General features: G+C 28.8%; 1 protein-coding gene across 1 annotated transcript; it reads left to right on the forward strand.

Annotated features, from left to right (window-relative positions):
• The first annotated feature begins 268 nt into the window (after window positions 1-268).
• LOC107457245 (uncharacterized) lies at window positions 269-11,136 on the forward strand. The gene is made up of 2 exons (XM_016075359.5): window positions 269-769; window positions 10,450-11,136. Exons 1-2 carry the CDS (start codon window positions 345-347, stop codon window positions 10,901-10,903), a joined length of 879 nt encoding a protein of 292 aa, XP_015930845.1. The 5' UTR covers window positions 269-344; the 3' UTR covers window positions 10,904-11,136.
• Window positions 11,137-23,809: the final 12,673 nt, after the last annotated feature.

Here is a 23,809-nt window from a genome sequence, read left to right on the forward strand (position 1 = left end):
ATTTTGTGTTTTAGTAAGAAAATAAACTCTTTCTTTTTTAGCTAATTAATTTTTTTCTCAAAAATTAGGACTTTATTTGGGGAAAAAAAGAAAATGTACAAACCACGTGGGTTGTAAGTCAAGCGTACTGGGGGAGGAGTCTCCTAGTCTTTAGAAAAGGTGACGGCATACATGCGTACGTATGACGTCGTATGACGTTCAATCCTATTGGCCAGTTCAAAATATACAATGCGCATGCGTACTAGTAGGCATAAGGGTTCAATCAGTTTAATAACTTTGAATCTATTACTAACAGGCAGTCTTACCAAACAACACTAGACCTTACTGTTACACTTTTCAGAGCAATGACTGATAAGACTGATTACTTTACTAATCAAAATGAGTATTTTTGCTTAGACCTCCTAGATGGCTTAATTGATATGTCTTTCGATGAATATGATTTTACCGTTGACGAAAAACGATTTCTTCTTTCATATAGAGATAAAGCTAATAACATTAGAGATAATACTTTTAATGGCATATTGCACCATTTGTATTTTAATGTTGTTTATAATAAAGTCGATTCTATTGATATTGTTCTAAAACTGATTAAGGAACTTAAATTGGATCTCTGGACTATGTTCAAGAAAAAATTTCCATTAAACGGATGCGACTTTTCTACCGGTAGTCTCGGAGGGAATCACGAAGCATTCATTAAAATAACGGAAGCAGGAGCCTCTAACAGAACAACAATAGTGGAACACCAGTATGATTGGTCCTACTTTAACTTGTAAGTTTTTATTTCGGTTACTTTTCTACTAAATTTTTTTTTTAAATCTTGTTTATGCTTTACCCATTATTAAAATAATTAGCGTCATTATCTAAGTTTAGTTTTATGATTTTAAGATTCATAGCGCTGAATACTGAAGAATATTTTTTTACTTACAACAGTAGTAGATTGAGTATAATAATTTTAAAATAAATGTAGAGCTAATGCAACTTTCAAATCTTTTTAAAGCTATAAAAAATGAAAATTGCACTGAATTCTTTATATTTAAATTTAAAAACACCCCCACTATAACTTTAGGGTGTAGTGCATTTGCTCATTAATCTTAGTTTATTATCATTGTTTTTAGAATATCTCTGATTCCTTAATATATTCTGGAACAAGCAATTGTCAATAATTGACAGCAGACACTTGCTTCCTTGTAATTTTTTTACCCATTTTTTTTATCAAAGTAACATTATACTTTATGAGATAAAATTCTATATTTTCATATTTATTTTCCAATTTTTGATTTAATTTCACTTATTCTCGAGTCATTTTTCTTTCTTTTTTTTTTTTTTGCATTTTTCTCTTTATAGATGCATGGAAGGGATAGTTTTTTTAAACTTATTTGTCTTTCTTTCACGCAATTCTTTTAATTCAGAATAATCATTTTTGTATTCTATCAAACAAAATTCATAATTTTCAGATTTTTTTCTTCCATTTTTTTAAAAATATTTAATAGATGTATTGTAGAGATTTTTTAAGCTCCTTTATCTTATCTTTACCCACTTATTCTAATTCAAAATAATAATTTTTATTTTATCATTTAAAATTTTCTAATTTTATTTTCAAATGTATTGCACAGATTAATTTCTAAGCTTCTTTCTCTTTATTTTACCCATTATTAAGGATTATAATTTTGTATTTTATCAAACAAAATTCATATTTTTTTAATTTTTAAATTTTTTTTTACTTAATAAATTTTTTGCCAAGGTTCTTTTTCTTTATATTTTTTGTATTATTACAATTTTATATATTTTTACATTTACCCATTTTCTATTTATACATTTTTTGTAACTAATTTCCTTCTAATCGAAATAATATTTTTTGTATTTCATCAAACAAAGTTTCTAATTTTCTGAATTTTTTTGTCGATGTTTATTTTTAGTTTTTAATTTTTTATTCTTGTCTTATTATCTCGCATTACCTCTAAAAAGATGCGTCGTAGATATCTTTCTTATCCTACATCGTTCATCCACCCATTTGTTTTAAATAATTCAGAGAAATATATATATATTAACAAGTAAAATTCATTAGTTTAAGACTTTTTTTGCGCTTATTTTTTACCCCTTTTTTGCTTCTTTTATGAGCAATTTTACACATTTTCTATAGCTAAAGCAAGTGCTTCACATTTATTGTTTGGTGTCATTGGTGCATTAGAGAACCATTGTTTTCTTAACTTATCAGGAGATTCATTTTTAATGTTCTTTATCTTTTGATTGTCCATTTCTTTTAAATTAAAGTAATAATTTTGAACTTTGTCAAACGAAATTGGTAATTTTTAGATTTTTTTCTTCTTTTAATTATATTTTTTTCCAGAATTTTTTTTCCTTCAGATTTATTGTAGTAGTTCTGTTTATGCCTAAAGTATTGTTTAAATTGAAATTAATATTTTTACTTTCCAAAAATAATATTTAACGGCCATTTTAAAAAAAAAATATTCACATTGAGTTAATAAATACATTAAATAAATTAACTGATCCTGCACAAAATGTTAACATTGTTAAACATTTCTATCTAATCTAAAATGCTTTTCTTAAATTATGTATCAAAACAATGCACACGATTGTAAATGATTTTTGACTTCAAGTTATTGACAAGATTTTTATGCAGTTCTTGAGTTTTATTTCTCTGAATATATAGATAGTTGGGCTTTATATAGACATTTTTTTTAAAGGAGAAGTTTCACTTTACATTTTATATCGTAGGTGTGCACAACCTTTTTGAGTGAAGGGCCACATTCACAGCAGATTGACAATTGAAGGGTCGCAAGCCAATGTATTTAGACAGATATATTGACAGCAATTGTAGGTAGTAATTGTTATATAAACATATAGGGGCACTAAATTCCTTTTGTCAGTTCACTTTGTAACATGCTTGCATAAAATTAAATACTTTAAATGTTTAAAATTAGAAACTGCAAAACTGATTACGTAGAGAAAAAAAACAGAATCAGAGAAAAAAAATTATTTGATAAATTGAAACAAATAAAAATTATAAAAAAATTCATTTTTTAACCATATTACATATTACAAAAGTCAACTTAAACATAAATTTTAACATTAAAAAATTTGCTTATAGAATTAAATTTAAAAATAAATTAATATTCTAGGGAACTATGGGAAAATTCATTAATTAAAAACTATTAGAAAATTCATGTTTTTTTATACCGTATTACATAGGAAAAAAGTCAATTTAAACATACATTTTAACATTAAAAAATTTGTTCATGGAATTAAATTTAAAAATAAATTAATATTCTAGTTATTAAAATAAATGCAAGTTAAATACTTTGATTTAAAGAAAATTTTAAGGTTAAAAATGATTCAAATTAAAACAAAACCCCTTCAGCGGAAAATAAGATTTAACTTTATAACATTTATTTTGAATTAATTATAAGAGGCAAGGGCTGAGAGAGGGAAGAAAACATTATTTTTGAAGAAACTATTTTCCTTAATAATAAAAAAACTATTAAGATACTTGTTTACAACTTTTCATGACAAAAATTTTTTTAACGCGACACTATTTTCAATTAATACACAAATATAATTAACAATTAATTAAAATTTACATTACCTTACAAAGATTATCTTGTTCACATTGTTTTACAGATAAAATTTAATAATATGCAAATCATTTCCCACCATATGATCATCATATATGATATAAAATGGTCTAAGTTGGTAGAAAATGGTTTAAAAAATTTCTTATTGGTTATCCTGCAATTAGCAAAATTTTTGAAACTGTCGATTTTGACAAGGAAAATTCCTTACAGACTGCCGATCGATTTGTTCCATCTTCAATACGCTTTATAATTTTAATTTTGTCTTCTATCGAAAACGCTTTTCTCTTTTTGCCATTTTCACTACTTTCGAAACAAAAATCTTCTCTCAAGTAGATTATGTACGAATATGAAGAGTGCAGCTGCAGAATGAGTTAAATTGTTCACCATCTTGATTGTCAAGGGGTGATTTGTAAAGAATATGGTTGGAACAGATAAGAAAATTTCAAAAATTCAGCAGGTGGCCAAGTTAACTAGTTGTAGAGCAAGCTTGGGGAAAAGCGACAAAGAGAGGCTTGTCAGGGAGGGGAGAGTATAAGATAAATGTTCTGTTTGACATTTATAACAGTATAGTTAAAAGTGATAAGCACAAAGGAGGGAAATATGACTCACTGTATAGGAATGCATTCATTTTTAGTCCAAACACCTGCAAGTTTAAAGATGGAGGACTGAAAAAGATATTCAAAGAAATGAAATTTGAATCCACTATAACCGAGTTTCCAAGTTCTAAGCTGTTCACTATAAGCGTTAAAAATAACATTATTTAAATAGGAGTACGGACGGGACCGCTAAAAAGGTTCGCGACATCAAGCTTACAAGACAAAGCAAACCCACCTTGGCGATTTATTCTGGTTTGAGACTGTGATTGGACCTACGTATATTAATACACCTTAAGCTGTTTTTATTTCCTTCTCAAAATATAGTCTGACAATCGCAATCTGTTCGTCTTGAACAACTAATACTTAAGCAAAAAAAAAAAAAGAAATGCCGATTCAACTTGAATTTGCTGACTGAATGAAATCGCTGGGGGGGGGGTTGAGACGCGCCCCCCTCCACGGCTCGACTTCTTTTTGGGAGAGAATTTTTTGGACTCGGATTCCTTTACTTTAGTTGTCTCGGTAATGGGTTCTACATGTGTAGATTTCACTGGTGGCTCTAAGATTAGAACTGTAGCTGTGGTCTCCATCGTCGTTTCATGTTGACAAGGCATTTCAGTTTCCATATGCACGGTCGTCACAACCGGATCCACGGGAAACAGCTCTTCTTTCTTTTTCCTTAAAACTCGAAGGACAAATTCCGATGAATGAGGTAAATTCGAATTCTCCTGCTGCCGTTTGAGTAGTCTTTCATAACGAGCAATTTGTTGATCGATGTCATACTGCTTAGTGAAAACATCAGACATACCGGTAGCAAACTCAATTCGTTCCAATGAAATCAATGAAGTCAGGTTGCGGCACGAGCTGTTCGGTCGGCCGCTTCCCGCCTCAGGCACATCGTTGAAATGACGTAATCGCTGAGCTCTGTCACAACACAACCTCACTCTAAAAAGGTTTTAACTTTAATAAGAAGATACAATTTTTTTCTTCTGTTTATTTACAAATATTTTTTCGATATGTTTTGGATGTTCCTTCTCTAAAGAAAAAGGAGATACCATTTTGCTTTCGCTTGCGCCACAATAAAGAAGGAACGTTACAATACTACATTAAAGACGTCTCCAGAGTAACTGAATGACTGTTCATATAGAAATCGCAGGTATTCGTCTCATGCAAACAACGCCTCTTATAGTTCGTTGCGATCGCGAATGAAAAAATAACTTGTACATGATGCGAAATATCTTAATAATCATTTAACAAAGTTTAGAAATTTAATTTATCATAATATACCAAATTAGTAGGAGGAAAAAAAAAACGTAAACTGAATAAACTGAATAAACTAAAATAACATTAAAAACTTGCTCGGGATCTTCACAACCCAACAGTAGAATTGATGCTGCCGTCTGTCTGCTCAATAAAAAGCAAACTTAAGAAATGTTTAAAAAAAAAGCTGAAACTTGTTTACTGTATCAAATCGAAATGCATTTTAAAAGGAAAAAGTTAATAGCTAATTAAATTACGTATCTGAAAAAAACTGATTTTTGAAAAGAAAGTTAATATATTAAAGTTTATCAAAAATAAAAGAGATTTGATAAGTTAAAGTTTAGCAAAAATAAAAGAAATTTAATAAATTAAAGGTTAACAAAAACGTGTAGAATTTTTGAATTCTACGCATATTTTTCGCAAGAAAATTGATAAAATGTTTTGAAAGATCTTTCGAAGTTAATGTTGAAAAAAAAAAGTTATTTCTTGAAGTATTTTGTCATATAATCATATGCGATTCGAAAAATTTTGTCATTGTTTTCTGTATTTTTCCATATACGGTTTGAAAATTTTTTGCCACCCTTCTCTTCAGGAGAAAGTGTATTCTAAATTTTCAGACTGGCAATCCTTCATAATAATTAAATTTTTTCCTAACAGTTTTTTTAATTAAAATCTCTGACAGTAACCAAACAGAGATCTCTTCTTGCAACTAAAACTAACTTGCTAGTCAGACTAAAAATTTATCTGCCCCCTCTCCCACCATAATTGTTAGACTATAAACATTCAACACATATTTGAATAATCCAGGCATTACAATTTTTATTTCTTCGCACCTTCAGACTGATTCTGGATCTTGGAGTTCTATTATATAAAGGTTTATATCATTAAACTATTTTTTAAAAAAATTGAACAGAAACATGCACAATTCTTATGCTGGCTTCCCTCTTGCGCCTATGCACAAGAATTGATTTATCAATGGCTAATACTGGATTCATACACGAATTTTACCAGATTAGTTAGCACAAAACACATGCGTTTCCCAAATCAGCTCAAAACACATTACACTGCATATGCTCGCATATATATATATATATATATATATATATATATATATATATATATATATATATATATATATATATTATACCAGGTAAAGCATCTTATGCATGATTTTATCGGGTAGTAAGAATATGATTTGAAGTCTACAAATTCTTAGAACTCATCTATTCTTAAACTCATCTTCCTTTCCCTCATCTTCTAACAGTATTACTTATAAAAATTACTATGAATTTAAGATTTTTTCTAGGTGACTTTCTACTTTGTATAAATTAGTTTTATTCTTATTCTTACTTCATTACCATATATATATAAATATACATAATTCTGGATGTAGCTACAGATAAATAAATATAATTTTCCTATTAGCATAGATACTCAAGTTAGACATATGATACTAAATAGGAGCGTACTGTCCTCAGTCCGTTTCAATTATTAGGTTCACATCCCCTTACACCTTCTTATCATTTGATAGGGAACATGGTTAATACCTTCTTGGAAAATAAACCTCCCATGATTCACAGAAAAAGTAATGCATGCCTGTAAGTCATGAGGACCTATGGAGATGATTATTCACAATTGAGCAGCTATCAAGTGTCTGAATAAATGTTTCATTTATATAAACACCTCAAAGATTATACCTCTGTTCTCTTTTTTTTTTACCCCAGTTGTGTTAAATACAGTCTTCAAATTGATAAGAAAATTAAAGAAATTTTCAATGGGGAAGAAGCATTGAGAGAAATCATTTCAACTTGAGGGGTCTCATAACCTGTGTGGTCCAGATGAAAAGATCAAAAGATGCCGATGTCAGAATTATTTCAGGAGTGCAGTACCATTTTCTCTGCTTTCTTTACAAAGATTAGGCAAGGTGACAGGAGAAAGATTGATTTTTCGGTGGTGAAATAGCTTAACAATATTTTTAGTTATAGATAAGGCAAAAAGTTTATTTGCATGCTTTAAAAATGGTGAAAAGTTGCATTTTTTATCTTTCAATTTATTTAGAAAAAGTAGTGTCCGGTTTGTAGAGATAAAAAACAACGTTACAGGATCAAAATGACTGTCCGCGTCCGGTTACGGGAGTGTCCGCTTTGCGGAGAATGTACGTAATGGTTTATTCATAGAAGATTCCCGGGGAATTAAAAATATGTCCGTATTGAGAGGCGTCCGTTTTGCAGGAGTGTCCATAACAGGAGGTTTCACTGTATATATTTTAAATTATCTTTTTTTAAACAAATATTCAATTTTTCAAACTACACTTTAATTTGTTAATTTTTCATTATTCATTAACTTTAATTTCTTTTTCATAACATGTAATATACATTAAATTAAAGAATTAAGAGATACATTTTTAAAAAAAATATTTTTTTTTCTCCAAAAAAATATTTAAAATGGCAATTGAAGATATCGGTTTAAGAAGGCTTATATTATATACTTTTTATATATTTTATTTTATTTTATGACCGTCGTTGAACAGCCGACCCAATTTCATGGGTTTACGACTACTTACCTTACGTTCAACTCCGTAGCCTTGTAATTTTGAACCAATCCAGAAGACAAGGAAACTCCTGGATCAGTACCCCCAGAGGTATTGATTTGTTGTGGGAACATGGAGGACTTTGAGACTCGACAGATTTAACGTGCATCAGTCACCATTTACTACACGGGGAGTCTTCGGCCGGCGAGGATCGAACCCACGACCTCTTGGATATGGGCCCAGCGCCCTACCGACCAGGCTATCCCGGCCCATACTTTTTATTTAGAGAAGTTTTTGTTATTTATTTTAATTTTTGTTTAATGTTATTGGCAATTAACATATGTTCAGATTAATAAAAGTTTAATTCTTGCAAAAATATTTATGTGTTGCCACCCCTGAAAAAAAGCATTCGTAACTTCCTTTATATTTCTTCCATCCATAGCAAATCAATTTTTTTGTTTAAGTGAACAGGAAGTCGATAAAAAGTCAATTTTAGAAATAACCTGAAAATTACCCTGTGCAAAGTTTTAATGAAATACTTCTAATACATAGAAGTATGAGAGAATTGGTGAGTTTCTGGGTCAAGAATTTTGGCAGGATTCGAAGATACCCTAAAATACGCCAACGCCAATCTCAATGTGTAACACCTACGCTGCCGTGCAATTGAAAAAGTGCTTAAGATCAACTCACGATTGATTCCGAGTAAAGCGACTTCACAACTATTTACGTTTTATTTCAAGTGCTATGAAAGCTAAACTAGAGTTTCAAAAAGCTAATAAAATAAAATGTATTTTTAATTTTTTCTTCTTCTTTTTTTGCAATATGTAGCTTACCGTACAAAGATGCCATATTTATAAAATTCTTAATTTTGAATTTTTTGTCACATACGTTGATTTTTAGCTTGCGTTGATTTTAAGTTCTTAGATTTTTAGCTTTCTCGCAGTTTTTTCTCACTCTCAAAAAATTTCATTTGGAACGTTCATTCTTTTAAGTATAAATGGAGGTAATGGTAAATGTTAGTACTGTTAAATAAATTTCAGATTCTGTAGTTCTTAGTTAATAATTATCGTAGTTTCCTCTATACTATTTAAACATTTTATTTAGCTAACATTTATACCACATAAATATGAATTTACTGTTTCCAGTCTCAGGTATTAAAAAACGTTTTTATAGAAAAGCTGAGATTATAATTTACATGAAGTAAGCGCAGTAAACTCGCGTTTCTGCAGTTCAACATTTAATACAATTCTAGAAAAATTCTATCCAGCATAAACTACAACCTAATTTGCACCTTTTTTATGGTTCATGGATGAATTTGTGATATGTTTCCATTCCTGACATGTAATATTTAAAAAAAAAATGCATAAGCAATAATAACTATTTCGCATCGGACTACCGTGAATGATTTCATATATTGTATGATTAAATAGCAGCTATTCAGCCCTGAATACATTTTGTTCGAATGATCGAATATTCACGAACTAACTGTCCAACTTAATGATTTAAAGGCCGAACATTAAATAAGCTAACTAATTACTGCTAAGTTAAGTTTCAGAATCAGACACAATTTTTTTTTCTTCTCTGTATTACTTCCCAAAAGTCATCAAAGCCAGTCATTTATGACTTCCGGGACTGGTACCCGCTGATGACGTCAGCTTCAGCTGTCATTATATTTCCCATTTTCTTCTTAATTTTTACTGTTCCTTAAATTTCGCCTTTTGTAAATATATTTTTTTAGATTGCGGCTATATCTCGTATTTTGAGAGTCAGAGATTTAAATATGTCGAAAAAACGGTATGTTTATTATGATGAAGTACGTTTTCGTGTCTGATTCTCTAACTAAGATAATTCGTACATATTAGCATATTGGAGGTCACCTCTTTAAATCATTATGATTAGTACTGAGTTCGAGGAAAGAGGATCACTTTAACGAAAGTTATTCATGTTGTTATCTTGCAGTGAAGAAAACTAATTTCACTCGAATTACTTTTGGATAAAATGAGGGTTATTAAATAAGTTAAATACTATATCAATATTTTTCTTAGTTGAACTACAAGATCAGACACGAAAATGAGTTGCTTCTGAACAAAAATACTTTTATTTCGGATTCTTGACTTAGAAATACAGTGAGTAGCTATCATCTGAAATATATTGTCCTAATAGTTCAGTTGTTGAAATATCACATTTTGAGATTTTTTATTCTATATCTAGATATTTTATGAAATTTTTGTTATTTTATTCTGTTTCCAAATATTGAATTTGAGGCACTCCTGTCGAAACTATTAGGGCCATATTTTAGAAATTTCCTTTCTATTTTGACTATTCTTACTTTAATTAAGAATTCAGATCCCCATGAAGCAGAACCAACTATATTTTCGTGTTAGCAATCAATTTTAAAATGTATTGAAACAGAGTAACGTTTTAAAAATTGAATTAGAGTCTATTTATTTACAATTTTTTTTTTACTTTTTAGGTTTTTTGATGATGATGAAGACTACGATACGTGGGGGCAAAATTGGGATGATATGTCTGGAAATCCTCTCAACTTCCGTGCAATTCAACTTCTGGATCTTTATAGGAGGTTCACTTATCTCGATAAATCTGAATTGCCCGAAATGGCTGTGCGAGTACTCTGGAGCTCTATCCCAGATCCTCTTCTGACCAAGACCGATATTTTTAGAATTTTTAAGGGGATCAGTCCTAGATACTATCAGAAGATAAATGACGTATGGCAATGGTACTGCAATCTAGTAAATTATGAGGAAACGTCTGATAAGCGTCCAAGATCTCTGAAACATCTTTCAAGATGCATCATCAGAAACAGATTAAGAGACAACATTAAGTTGCCCGAAGGAGTGGAAGAACTGGGCGTTCCCAAACAAGTCCAGAAGTATTTACTTCTGAAAGATTTCTACACGATAGATTGAATACTTGAACTTGGAATCATTTATTCAAAGTATTTCATGAGAGATATTAAGGACTAATCTCGAAAGGATTTGAATGTTTTAATTATGATATCTCCATACGTTATTGTTTCCTATGAACACACTCTTTGCGCTATTAGTTCCACTGTTGAACGTGGAATATTTTTTCTTCATATTAATAAACAGTGTACGATTGACTTTTGTTTGCGACTTTCAAATAAATTTTTTCTTATTGATTGTTTCGTTTATTTTTAGTTTGTTTGAAATATCTATCTTCATTTATAAGCTTTTGATGAAACAAAACAGACAGAAACCAAATATGCATCTTGATTTTATCATGTCATGTATCAAACCAGAGGCATCCAAACATAAAAATTGGCAGATCTCAGTTTGCTGTATTACAACCTATCTATATTTTATGCGTAGATAAATTACCATATAAAATGTGTATGTGCTATTCACGAAAATGTGAATTTACTATTAACATCACAGTTGTTTGCCGAATAAATACATTGAATTACTGAATATGGTGATTTGAAACAATTGACTTTTTTATTTTATAGCCGTCGTTGATCAGTCTACCCGAATTCGAGTCTATGGCTATCGATGCTCAACTCCGTAGCCTTGTCATTTTGAGCCCAATCCAAAAGACAAGAGAATCCTCGATTAGTACCCCCAGAGGTTTTGATTTGTTTTGGAAATTTGGAGGACTTTGTGACCCGACATATTTCATGCAAACAAGTCACCATTTAAAGCACTGGGATTTTTTTTGATGTAGCAATAGATAGTTTTACAAGTGTAAAAAGTTCTAGGAAGAAATTGGGTAGTTACTTTTATTACTCAAGTAACTGAAATTAAGAAAGAAAGAAAGAAACAATGCACTTGTTTTTGACACGGTCTGGTTAAATAATATAAATTTTTAAATATAACTACAAAGATGTAGCACGGGTTTCAGTTATAGCAGTACTGCCAACTCCTACTTGAAATAACCGAAGAGTCACTTTTAACAGTGATGTTTCACTGTTAAAACTTTTTGTCAAATTTGTAAGACGTCCTCTCTGTTAAGATGCATTATTTGGATATTAAAAAAATATGTTTGCTATTTTAAAAATATAAAAATAATTTATTTTACCTTGAAATGTGATAATTTTAAAAAAAGTTACAGATAATGTTTAGGATAGTCCAAATCACAGAATTTAGCGTAAATAACAGTGATTGTTAAAAATGTGGGATTTTATTTGTCCCCCTCCCCTCTCTTACAAGTACTTTTAATTAACTTGTAATTTAATTGTGAAGCTCTTTTATTGTTTTATGTCAATTAGTTAAACATTGCACTCCCAAAGTAGCATATTATAGTAGTACTTTTGGTTTTAAAAGTATTTAATGTATTTTTCAGAATAAAATACTTGTGTGATTTCCCCTCTGTTACGCTTGAAATTCAACAAATACTTTAACTTAAATATTAATTTGAGGCAAAAAAATACATTAAAAGGAACGGTGAACCGTATTGTCCAATCTTCATACATATTTTCTGAACACCTTTTAAAAAACGATATATACTTACACAACACAAAACAAGTTTTAAATTCATAAGTACTATTATAATTAAAATTGCAATTGATACACCTTTATGTCTTGTAAATTATTATCTATTATTTATTTTATAAATCTTAACCATAAAAAAATGCAAATAAAGACAGAATAGAACAAAACACTATCCAGTGTTACACTATCATCCAAGGTAGCAAAAAGATATGATCTAATATTAGAAAGATGCAATATAATACTACCGTGCTGGAAAACGCAAGACTCTTGACTCCTATCTTCTAATATTACATAAGATTAAATATAAGTAGTATTGGATCTAACATTCGAACTTTTAGAATTATCATTTATTTCATTACTTTTGGTACAGCGCCATATTTTTGCGAAAGGGCATCCCATATTTTTAACAAATAAACATTTATTTATGAAAGAAAACAATAAATTAAATATTACTTAAAATATCATTTTTAGCCAGTGCAATTTTACGCAAGATAATATTAGTGGCAGTTCGCTAACGATACAACTTGAAAAATGTTATCAACTGTTGAGTTGTAACTTCTTCATGATTGTTTACATTCGCCATATTGTTTGAGTGTCGTCCGTCAACATTTATTATTAAAAGACAAACATGAATAAATATTATAAGAAAAGAAAACTGCTTCGGAAGACATACAAGATTATTTAAAATACGTGATTATTTAATTTAAAACTTTACACTTTTTTGCTTCCTCTAACCAGTAACGTCATTTCCAATCGAAGATTTGATAGTTAGAGGATCGTACTATAGTAATTTAACTAAATGAGACATTAACTATGTTATATTTTAAAACTGTAAAACTAACAATGTACATTGATTTTTTTGTGCATCAGATAGGCTGATCAATGAACCATAAATTGTAGGATTTCTATTTCATCTGAAATGAGAGTAAGAAAGATATTGTAGAATACATTCTACGTTAGGTCTTCCATCAAATCAAAAAGATTGAATCTAACTACATCCACCAATATAAAAGTTTTATCGAATAACATAATATGGGATCAACATGTACATTTATTTATCTCTGGTTAATTTTAATTGGGTATAATATGAAAAAAATACAACTACCTCGATTTAGTAGGAACAACATATGACGCAATGCTAAACGAATGGAATTTAGTTGTTGTTTATTTAGTTATTGTTATTAGTAGTTGTTGTTATTTGTTTTAGTTGTTGTTGTTTATTTAGTTGTATTTAGTTTCAATAACTTTTCTTTATAATGCAATAAAATCTGGCGAGCAGCTATTTAAACGATCGAACACTTCGTTTGTTTATTTGTGGCTTGAAGTTAGGCTCGCAGAAAATGCCGTTCATGGGTTAAATTTAGTAGGAACAACACAACCTGTGACGTAGGCTATATTATACCTAATTATTATATCGTGATTACACGTTATTTCTCAAATTTCGTGCTTATTTTTTGTTTTTCTCGTCTGCGTGGGTAAAGATTTTACATACATTAATTGGCATGCATAAATGCATGGTCTCATGATTTAGGTATCATTTTTAGTTGTTGGTGATAACCGTGTTAAAAATAATAAATTGAAAAAATTCCTAAAATATTTATTACATAAAAAAAATACACATTTAAATAAAAAGCGCATTTTAAATCACGATTTCAATTGAAAAAAAGAAAAAAAAGAGGTAATATAATGGATTTGAAAACTTTATTATAACAAAAAGAGTAAAAAAGGGCGCCGAGTTGTTAACATTCCCCGTGGATCAAGTTATTTTCATATAATATCTTAGAAATTTTATATTTAATTTTAGCTGGAAGGATCCATTTTCGTTGAACGTTCCGTTTCCCTCTTCAGTGTTTTAGATAAAAAAAAAAAAAAGTAGATTTTTATGAATCTGTTTTTTCGCTTGCTGATATTTGCCTTCCTTTTAAAAGCAATGTATGTATATATTAAAAAGATTTTGTTGAAATTGTATTCCCAGATAACACAGTGTAAACAGATAATTTGTCAACGAACTAATGAAGGTAGGAGTTTTAGTTGCGTCGCACTAGAGCTGTACATTAGACTTAGCATCCATATAGACTGAAATCTGAAGGGGTAGGAAATTTTCTCCAGATCCCTGTACATTTGGCACAGCAATGCGACCAACCACAGGCCTCTCGATTCCACAGATTTTAACAGCACATATATCGCATGTACTCGGTGGTGTCGAGGATCGAGTACCGCCCCCGTCAAGGACTAGAATGGCCCTTAAAACCCCTATTAAGTCGGAACTAAGTTTAAATGAAAAAATCTTGGTCAAAGAACATAGAAAAAATTTGTCGCACTAATGTCAAAATGTAAAAAAAAACAGATATTTAAATCTTTTTTAATTTTTTTAAATTTTTTTTTTTTAAGGTGGGTTTGTTTTTTTAGGGTCTATGTATTAGCATTGCAAAATTTAGGTCTCAACTAAAATTTTTGAGGAACTTTCTCTTTCCCTAACTTAAATTTTTTTTTTCTTCATATGATCGAAATAATTAAAAATAATTTATTTAACTGCATTAACTATTTAAAACCCTCCAAGCATTGTCCCTAGGTAAATTCCCTGTTATGTAACATTATTGCCCGATATGGAAAAAAAAAAAAAAAAAAAAAAAAAAACAGGCTATTCAATCCAAGAAAGCCTAAAACTGACAGTTAGGAAAAAGAAACCGAACTAACGCTCAAACTATTTTTAAAAGTACTTTAATTTCACACACAAAAAAACTCACTCATAAATAATATTTTGCGAAGAAATAAAGAATTATCATTACTTGCACCGATAAAAAAAATTATTTTTCTGACATTACAACAAAACTTACAATTATTATTTATATTTTATGCTATTTTATATTATTTTATAAATTTATATTATTTTTTACTATATATGATTTTCATAAATAATTTACTCATTGCAATTGAGATTTTATATTTAAATAATTTCTAGATTATAAAATTCAAGATTCAAAGCAAAATTCAATAAATTTGTAAAAATGTTGTTGTGTGTAAAAACGTTTTTTAATAACAACAAATATTTTAAAACTTCCTACACTAAATTTTATTACGAAAACTAATTATGAGAATTCTTTTTTATCTGTCTTTTGATACGTATGCTTTTTTTCTCTTTCAGTAATGAATATATATACTACTTTAAAGAAACAAGATTGATACATTTTTCAAAATACTTTAATTTTATTTTTACTATGCATGAAGTTTTTGTAAGAAAAAAACATTAAATCATTATTTTAAAATAAAGTAAATGCTTCTTTCATTGCAATAAGAACATAGAATTTAAAAGTAGACAAATTTCTTTGTAATTATTATAATTATTTTTTAAAAACTCATATGGAGAGCGATAATTTAAAAAAAATGAATAAATTTTTATATAATTAAAAAATATATAGTTTTTTAATTTATGATCTTTGAATAAAAAAATTGCAAGATCCGGAACTCAACATTCCACCGAAGTTCCGAGTAGGACCGAACCTGGGAGAACGTACCTTTGAGGCGAACGCTCTAACCACTACACCACGACTCTTCTGCCAGACAAAGATGATTTAAATTTAAATCATGTGTTTTTACGTTATTATGTTCGTTACATGACAAGTTGTAACAAATTTTTACTTTATTCAGTATTTTGGAAATTCTTTAATTTCATCTTAGTTTAATTTCATAAGAATTAAAACTCATAGTTTCCTTGTCAGTTATTGACAATGAGCAGACTCAATATTATCAACAAACAAATATTTATCTCCAGTTTAAATAAACAAAAATAATTATAAGTATTTAAAAATAGAATACAAATTGTAATAAAAATCTACACTATTCAGTTTATTCAAATTTAAGAGAGACGTAAAATAATATCCTTCTTGGGCACTCACATCCTCTTTTAGAAACATTTTCACCATTGAATTTACGTTTATAATCCTAAAAAATTAACGTAAATATAACTATGCAACAAAGCGTCACCTTTTCGTTAATAAAACGTTTTTAAAAAACGATAAAAAAATGGGTAAAATGTACAGTCGGCAAAAAAAAAAAGATATCACCCTGAATAACTTTTGTTCTAATGATCGGATTTTCACGATTTAAGTGTCAATCTTAATGGTTCCTGGGGGTGACCTCAAATATGCTAATTAATTAGTGCTAACTATTAATTAAGTTACGAAATCAGACACAAAAACGTACTTTCTCTGAATAAACATGCATTTTTTTTTACATATTTGGAATCCTGACCCTTAAAATAGGGGGGGTAGACAAAATTTCGAAAAAAATGGGTTGTAAATTAGGTCGCAATAAGGATTTACATATCTGGCGATGGTTTAAAAATATGCCAAATTACCTCGCCATAGAAGGGGAAATAATTTATAACAACCATAAAGAAACTGAATGAATGACAAAATGGGAAAAGATAGTGCTTCTCGTTGCTAAGCAACCAAAAGAATTTTTCGCGTTGCTTTCTGGGCTTTTTTTTTTTTTTTTAAATCTCTTTTAAAAAGGAAATTTAAATAAATTAATAAATTATTTTTGATTCTCCAAGATTATTGAATCTTTGACTTTTTATCTGACATTATTTATTTTTTTAAAGCTGTTTTAATGTAATTTGTAGGACAGTTTTGAATTAAAACCAATTTTCATAAGTTATCATAAATTTATGAAGAGTTGTAGGGTTAAATGCTTTTGCCCCTCACTTCGAGTTTCTTAGGAAAGGAAAAAAAAGTGATCAAGCAAAGGTGGACCTGAAAAAAGATAGCTATTCTGATGCATAATCGCAAAATTTTATAGAAATCACGGTATTTATTTTCGATAAAATTGTAAAACTTAATAAATTTTATATGGCATTTTAAAAGCATTTTGATATATATATATATATATATATATATATATATATATATATATATATATATATATATATATATATATATATATATATATATATATATATATATATATATATATATATATATATATATATATATATATATATATATATATATATATATATATATATATATATCAATATTATAATAAATAAAAACAAAAAAAAACACGAAGAAAATTACGAGTTGATGTTATTTACACACTCCTTTCGTTAGTTCTTTAAAAAACATGATTAAAAGAAAATTAGGTTTATAATACCCTTAATTAAACAAGAGTAACAATTGTTACAGTTTTTACAATACTTTTTCAACTCTGACACTCTTTTCATGAGATAACTTCTTTTGCCAACGATTTTGTCCCTTTTTTTTTGTTAATTGAAACCAGCTTACGCATTCTTGTAATTTTTACATTTTATCTTTGAAATTTCAATCTCGAAAGACATGCATGAAGTGACGCCTAGTCCAAAGAATCTAAGTTAAATAGTTGTAAGGCCGATTATTACGAAAACAATTAACTACTCTGGTTCAATGAAACAATTACAGTAAAACTTGTGTAAGTTGACCACTTCATGTGCATTGTTTTAGTGGCCAACGTAGACAAGTGGTCAACTTATAGAAGGGGTGGGACATTGTTTACTTTTTCGTTTCCTACATGTTGCTATACATTTAAATTTTTTTTTTACTTGACTTAAAAATTTGATTTAGCAAATGAAAAATGAATATCTCAAGAAATGTGTTTAAACCTAAACGAACTTCAATTAGTTAAATATTAAAATTATTTCTGTGTAACAAACTTTTTAAAAAAAATTATTTTGTTAGTTATGCATGTGAAGTGTTTAATAAAAATAATTTCTTAAAATATCAGAACACGAAAACAATGAAAACTTTAACAAAACAAAATTATTTTAACACTTCAAAATTTATTCTGTTATTACTACACATATAAGCCTATTTGCTCACTATTGCAACTGGAAGAGCAACTTTTCAACTAACACACCTGTTTTCAATGAATGGTCAAAAGCTGAGTCCCTACAGTTTCCCCAGATGGTCAACTCACAAAAGGTTTCAGATTAGCTTTTTACACTATTTCACCAAACAAGTGAAATATTAACATACATTGCAAAATGACAGAAACTTTTCTGAATTTTTTTTTCTGGTCAACTTATGAGGGTTTTAGAATAGAATTTCATAATACTCCTAGACAAAATTAACTTATTTCAGTGGTCAACATACAAGATAGACAGGTGGTCAAGTTACAAAGGTTTTGCTTCTTTATTAAGTAGGAAAATTTCCGTTCTTGATAATTGAGGTCAACTTATTCAGATGTAAAACTTACAAGTGTGGTCAACTTGGCAGGTTTCACTGTATAAATAAATCATTAATATTCTTGTTTTTTTATTACGAAATATTAGGAATTTGTTTACATAATTTCTTCAAAACGTGTGTTAAAACTATGATTATAAGTTATTTAAGAAGAAGAAAGTCAAATGGAGTAAAAGAACAATTTTTGAGATGATGATTCTAAAAATAGCACGTTTTTCTAATCTTTTTACAATTTTTTATTTTAGTAGTTGTTTAACAAAACAAGGCATATCAAACATTTTCCTGATATAGCAATATTTTTTTGATCTGTGCAAAAGTTGAGAAATCATACAAACAACTTTTAAAGCAAATATTTTCAACTTTTTAAGACAAAAGGGTTAGCGCACAAGATTTTCTTTGAATGTTGAATTAAAATTGCATGCCCATAGTTTTTTTGTTCATTTAAAGAACAAAACAATCTGTTAAATTTTTCCCCTGTGCGCACATACGCATTTACTTTTCATTACTCGAATAAATAAGAAGCAATAAAAAAAATAAAATTAATAATTTATCTTCATTTTTCGTAAACAATAGTATTTTTAGTAAATAGTCAGCTGTTCTGCTTCGAATGATATTGTGTGTGATCAGTAGAATATTTTTAATTTCTTAACAAGATTTAATTCTCAGATAGCTGGCAATAATTCTAAGTTTTCTTTCAATAAGAACTTAGCAATAATTTAAAAAGTAATTTTATTTTAAAGAAAAACATAAATTAAAGTACTTAAACGATTGATTAATATATTATTGGACAAAAATATACATAATAGAATTTTAAAAAAATTGCATTAAAATTCAATAAAAAAGTTAGAAAAATAATTCTGCGAAACACGCACAGACAGGTAATTTACAAATTTATTTTAAGATTAAGGCGATATATAAGATGTAAAGAAGTTTTAAAAAACTCTACTCTAAACTCAGCTGCACGACAGCCCATGGAGGGCCAAGGCCTACTGTGCCCATCTCAGTTTTCTGGACCTAGGGCTCTGGGGTGCAGGAGCAGATGTTCCGTTCAGGTGGTCAGCCGAACGCGGAACCCCCACTGTTTAGTTCCCAATCATGCTTGGTACTTATTTATCGACCCACTGAAGGGATGAAAGGCTGAGTCAGCCTTGCCCGGCCCGAGGAACGACAGCGCGAAGCGCTACCGCTCAGCCACCGGGCGAAGTTTTAAGATGATTAAAAATGTTGACTACGCATTCGTATTAATAATTATAAAAGATATATTCAAGAAATTGATAAATATATTATTCCAAATCTATGCATACGTATGTATATTATTGAAATTGTATCAGTTATTGAAAAAGAAAATCAAAAATTAAAAAATAATCACATTAAGTAAGCACAATCTGGTGCATAATCATATTCTATCAGAAGCACGCCTTTATAAAACTAGACATTCGTTGAATAAAGTGTTTTTTATTCAAAATGCTTTATTTATAATTTCTTTACTAAATTACAAATAAATTATTAAATGACTAAAAAGAAACATCGTATTTTATAGTTTGAAAGAAATAAAAATAAAAGGATTAGCAAACGATTATTAGCTAAAAAAATATGAATGAAATTTTACACTACGCGCGAGAAGTCAAGTTCCTCGCAAGTTTATCACATTTTAATATTAATCGCCCCATTTAATCATTTTTTTATTGTCGCCAAATTATTTTTTCAAAAATAATTAATTTTAATTTTTTTCAGCTTCTAATAAATAAAAACAGTTGAAACTTTAGATTTTTGTATTGAAAAATATGTAGATTATTATGGTATAAAAAAATTCATACCTTATAATTCAAAATTTTTTCATCCTCAATTTAATTAAATAATAAAAAATAATTAATAATTACTAAAAATTATTTTTTTCATGAAATTATCTTTGGGTAAATGAGTTTTATGAGTGGGCGCAATTTTCTTCAAATTGCTTCATTAGTTTTGAAAATATGACTAAAAACGTAAAAAGTGAAATTAACATTAACGGGTACGAACTTTGGATCGCTCTCCTGACCAAACTATGGGGACCATATTTCCCAGATTGCGGCTACCCCCTATATTTTGAAGCTTAGAAATCCAAATATGTAAAAAAAAATACATGTTTATTCAGAGAAAGTACGTTTTTGTGTCTGATTTCGTAACTTAATTAATAGTTAGCACTAATTAATTAGCATATTTGAGGTCACCCCCGGGAACCATTAAGATCGACGCTTAGATCGTGAAAATCCGATCATTAGAACAAAAGTTATTCAGGGTGATATCTTTTTTTTTTTGCGGACTGTACACGTTAATATAACGTATTTTCAGTACTTATTTTTAACGAAATATTTAAAGGGAAAATTTATAGCGTTAAAATACCGTCATTTTAACGCATACGTTTTAACGAATGAAGAAACGGTGAAAATCATCACGTGAAATTGACGTAATTTTAACGTTAAGTCCAAAACCTTATACCGAACGAGCGTATTTTTAACGTTTATTTGCCCCTTCATGCTGCATGGGAGTGTACTTAATAATCTTGAGCGCTTAATCAAAACTTTTAAGAATTAATTTAATGATCATATATCTAATAGAGTAAATAAATATTATGAAATGTGATTATTATTGACTATGAGTAGCTCGCTCCTATAATTGTCTCCTCCGTTAAAATGTATTGTCTAATAATAAGTAGGGGAGAGTGGGGTCAATTGTAACAGGGTACGATTGTAACAGAGCAAAAATTTCGAGTGTCGGGTTTTAGATTTGGTTCTTAGGTGGCGCACAAGGTGTATTTAATAAATCTAAATCTACATGTACACCCCTGCTGGCAACCATTTCTAGGTACTTTTGAAAGAGTTACATCACAAAAGATATTTTCACGCTGCGCAAGTAATTTTTTTGGTATTAGAATATTATATTGCAACAAAGTAATTTTGTTTAAATAAATAAAAATTATTAACCGAATATGTAAGTGGACACTTTAATTAACATTTCAGAAAAAAAAGATTAGTTTAGTTAATTAACTAGCATTGTTTTTAACAAATGAAGCTGAAATGGCGTCTTGGGGACAATTGTAACAATAAGTAAAGGGACGATTGTAACAGCTGAAAATAAATAATCTTATGCTTACAAACAGTTACTTAACTCTTTAAGAACCACTAATAGTTTCCTATATCATTTATATTATGTTGCATGTGCATTATTTTATTTGTCACCTTTCACAGCATAAATTAAAATTTTTAATCCCTTAAAGTTAAAAGTTTAACCCTTTAGGTCTCTGCTCATTATTATTTTTACTCCTAAAATATCACTACTATTTTGATCAATAAAAAATATATCACAACTATGATAATATGTATAATTAACTATGTTTTAGTTGAATTTATGAACTGTTACAATTGACCCCGTAAGTGGGGACAATTGTAACAAGTGCACGACTGTCGAAAATTGTTAATTACTAATATAATAACATTTAAAATAAGGTATTTTTTTTTCTAGTAGAGAATAGTCTACTTTCCTCGTCTGTCAATTAATACTGATAATATATTGGATTTTTTGTTAGTTAAAAATAGTTAAGTAAAAAGTGTTACAATTGACCCCACTCTCCCCTACTGTAATTAGTTCAAAAATAAATATGCTTGTAAAACAACGTTTACTTAGCTATTCATCTGTGACAGAATTTTTCTGCAATATTGAGAAAGGTTATAAATGCTCTCTGTTAACAAATTTGCCTTGTTATAACAATTAAAAATTAATAATCAGCTACTTTTAGCTCAGTTAAAACCAATAAAATGTTTAAAGTTTAATATGAACAATATTGTTACAGTATTAAAATTTCATTTTTAAAATATTGTAAGACAATGAATTAAACATTTTTATTTAAATTTCTTGAATATAGACTGATGTGTATGTTTTTGAAACATCGTTATTTATATTAATGTGTAAACGATTAAATTATTAAGTAAGCAATAATATGATATATTAAAATTGCTGTTTATTGTGAATGAATAGCAAGGCGGAAAAGTTTCTGCAATTTTTTTAAGGACGCTTAAAAAAATCGAAAATTTCCTATTGGCTTCACATAAGCTTGCATGATATATTAAAATTTAAAAGCATTGAATTTGATATATTTTCATATCAGTAACAGGCCCTCCTCGTGGTGCACCCTGGATAAAGCTAAATCTGTTACAGTCTTTATCTTGCAGTCTTTCCTACGATGAAGGTATCTCCAACTGTTACTAACCTGTTCTCTATGCACAAATAGGACCCATATGAATGGCGGGCATCTATGGAACTGCTCTGCCCTCCAGGAGGCCCGTAATTCTTCTAGTTTCAAGACGCTCTCCGTCCCTGGAGATGTTTCTTTGTTATATTGGACTGCAAGACTTCTCATGCTCGAGAGAGCAAATGATGGACGTAATTAAAAAAAAATATATTTTCATATCAGAATAGGTAGACCTGAAAATTTAAATTTTCAGTTAGTTGCCTGGTAGACTATGATGTTTTTGTAGCTACTTTTTTCTAAAACCTAATAAGTTGGTATCAATAGGTCCAAAAAAGTTGCCATTTAAAACCTTATATAGCCATTTTGCGTCCTTCTTTTATTTTAATTAAATGTTATATTTTTTAAAACAATTCCTATTAGAAATAATCTAAGGTTGTAAAAATTTAATTAAGCAATGAAAATAATAAATATGTGACAAAATTTTGTTAAGCATACTGACTTTTAAAGAACGTTATGTAAAAATATTTAGGAGGAGCAAAATATATTTGATGTTACTATTTTGGAATATGTGAATTGTTAACGAATTCTCCTTCTACATGTATGTTTCACCTACGAATTAATAGATTCTTAGCTCTCAAAGTATATTTTAACATTGACGTACTAATACATTAAACGACTTCTTAAAAATGCAGTTATCTATTTAACACTTTCCGCCACTTTTTTTTGATGACTTGCCCCATTGTGAAAAGTTATTTTCAGGTCTAATAAAAGAGGTTAAAGGGTTTTGCAGTTTGAAATATTTCTTTAAAAAATATGTGATAGTTTGCCTAGGAGTGTAGTGTTTATAAGTTAAACTCATTTACTTAATCTCCTTCTTTTTCTTTTTTTTTTCTTCTGCTTTTTGTGTTGCACTAACGA

Source organism: Parasteatoda tepidariorum, chromosome 4 (assembly GCF_982258835.1).
Source record: "Parasteatoda tepidariorum strain Cologne lab strain chromosome 4, Ptep-v5.0, whole genome shotgun sequence".
Taxonomy (NCBI): Eukaryota; Metazoa; Arthropoda; class Arachnida; order Araneae; family Theridiidae; genus Parasteatoda; species Parasteatoda tepidariorum.

What these genes read in the sequence shown, in the direction of transcription:
- LOC107457245 (XM_016075359.5), top strand. Translation starts at nt 345, where the DNA reads ATGACTGATAAGACTGATTACTTTACTAATCAAAATGAGTATTTTTGC. An exon ending in GATTGGTCCTACTTTAACTT is followed by an intron (nt 770 to 10,449) that starts GTAAGTTTTTAT and finishes TTTACTTTTTAG; the next exon opens with GTTTTTTGATGATGATGAAG.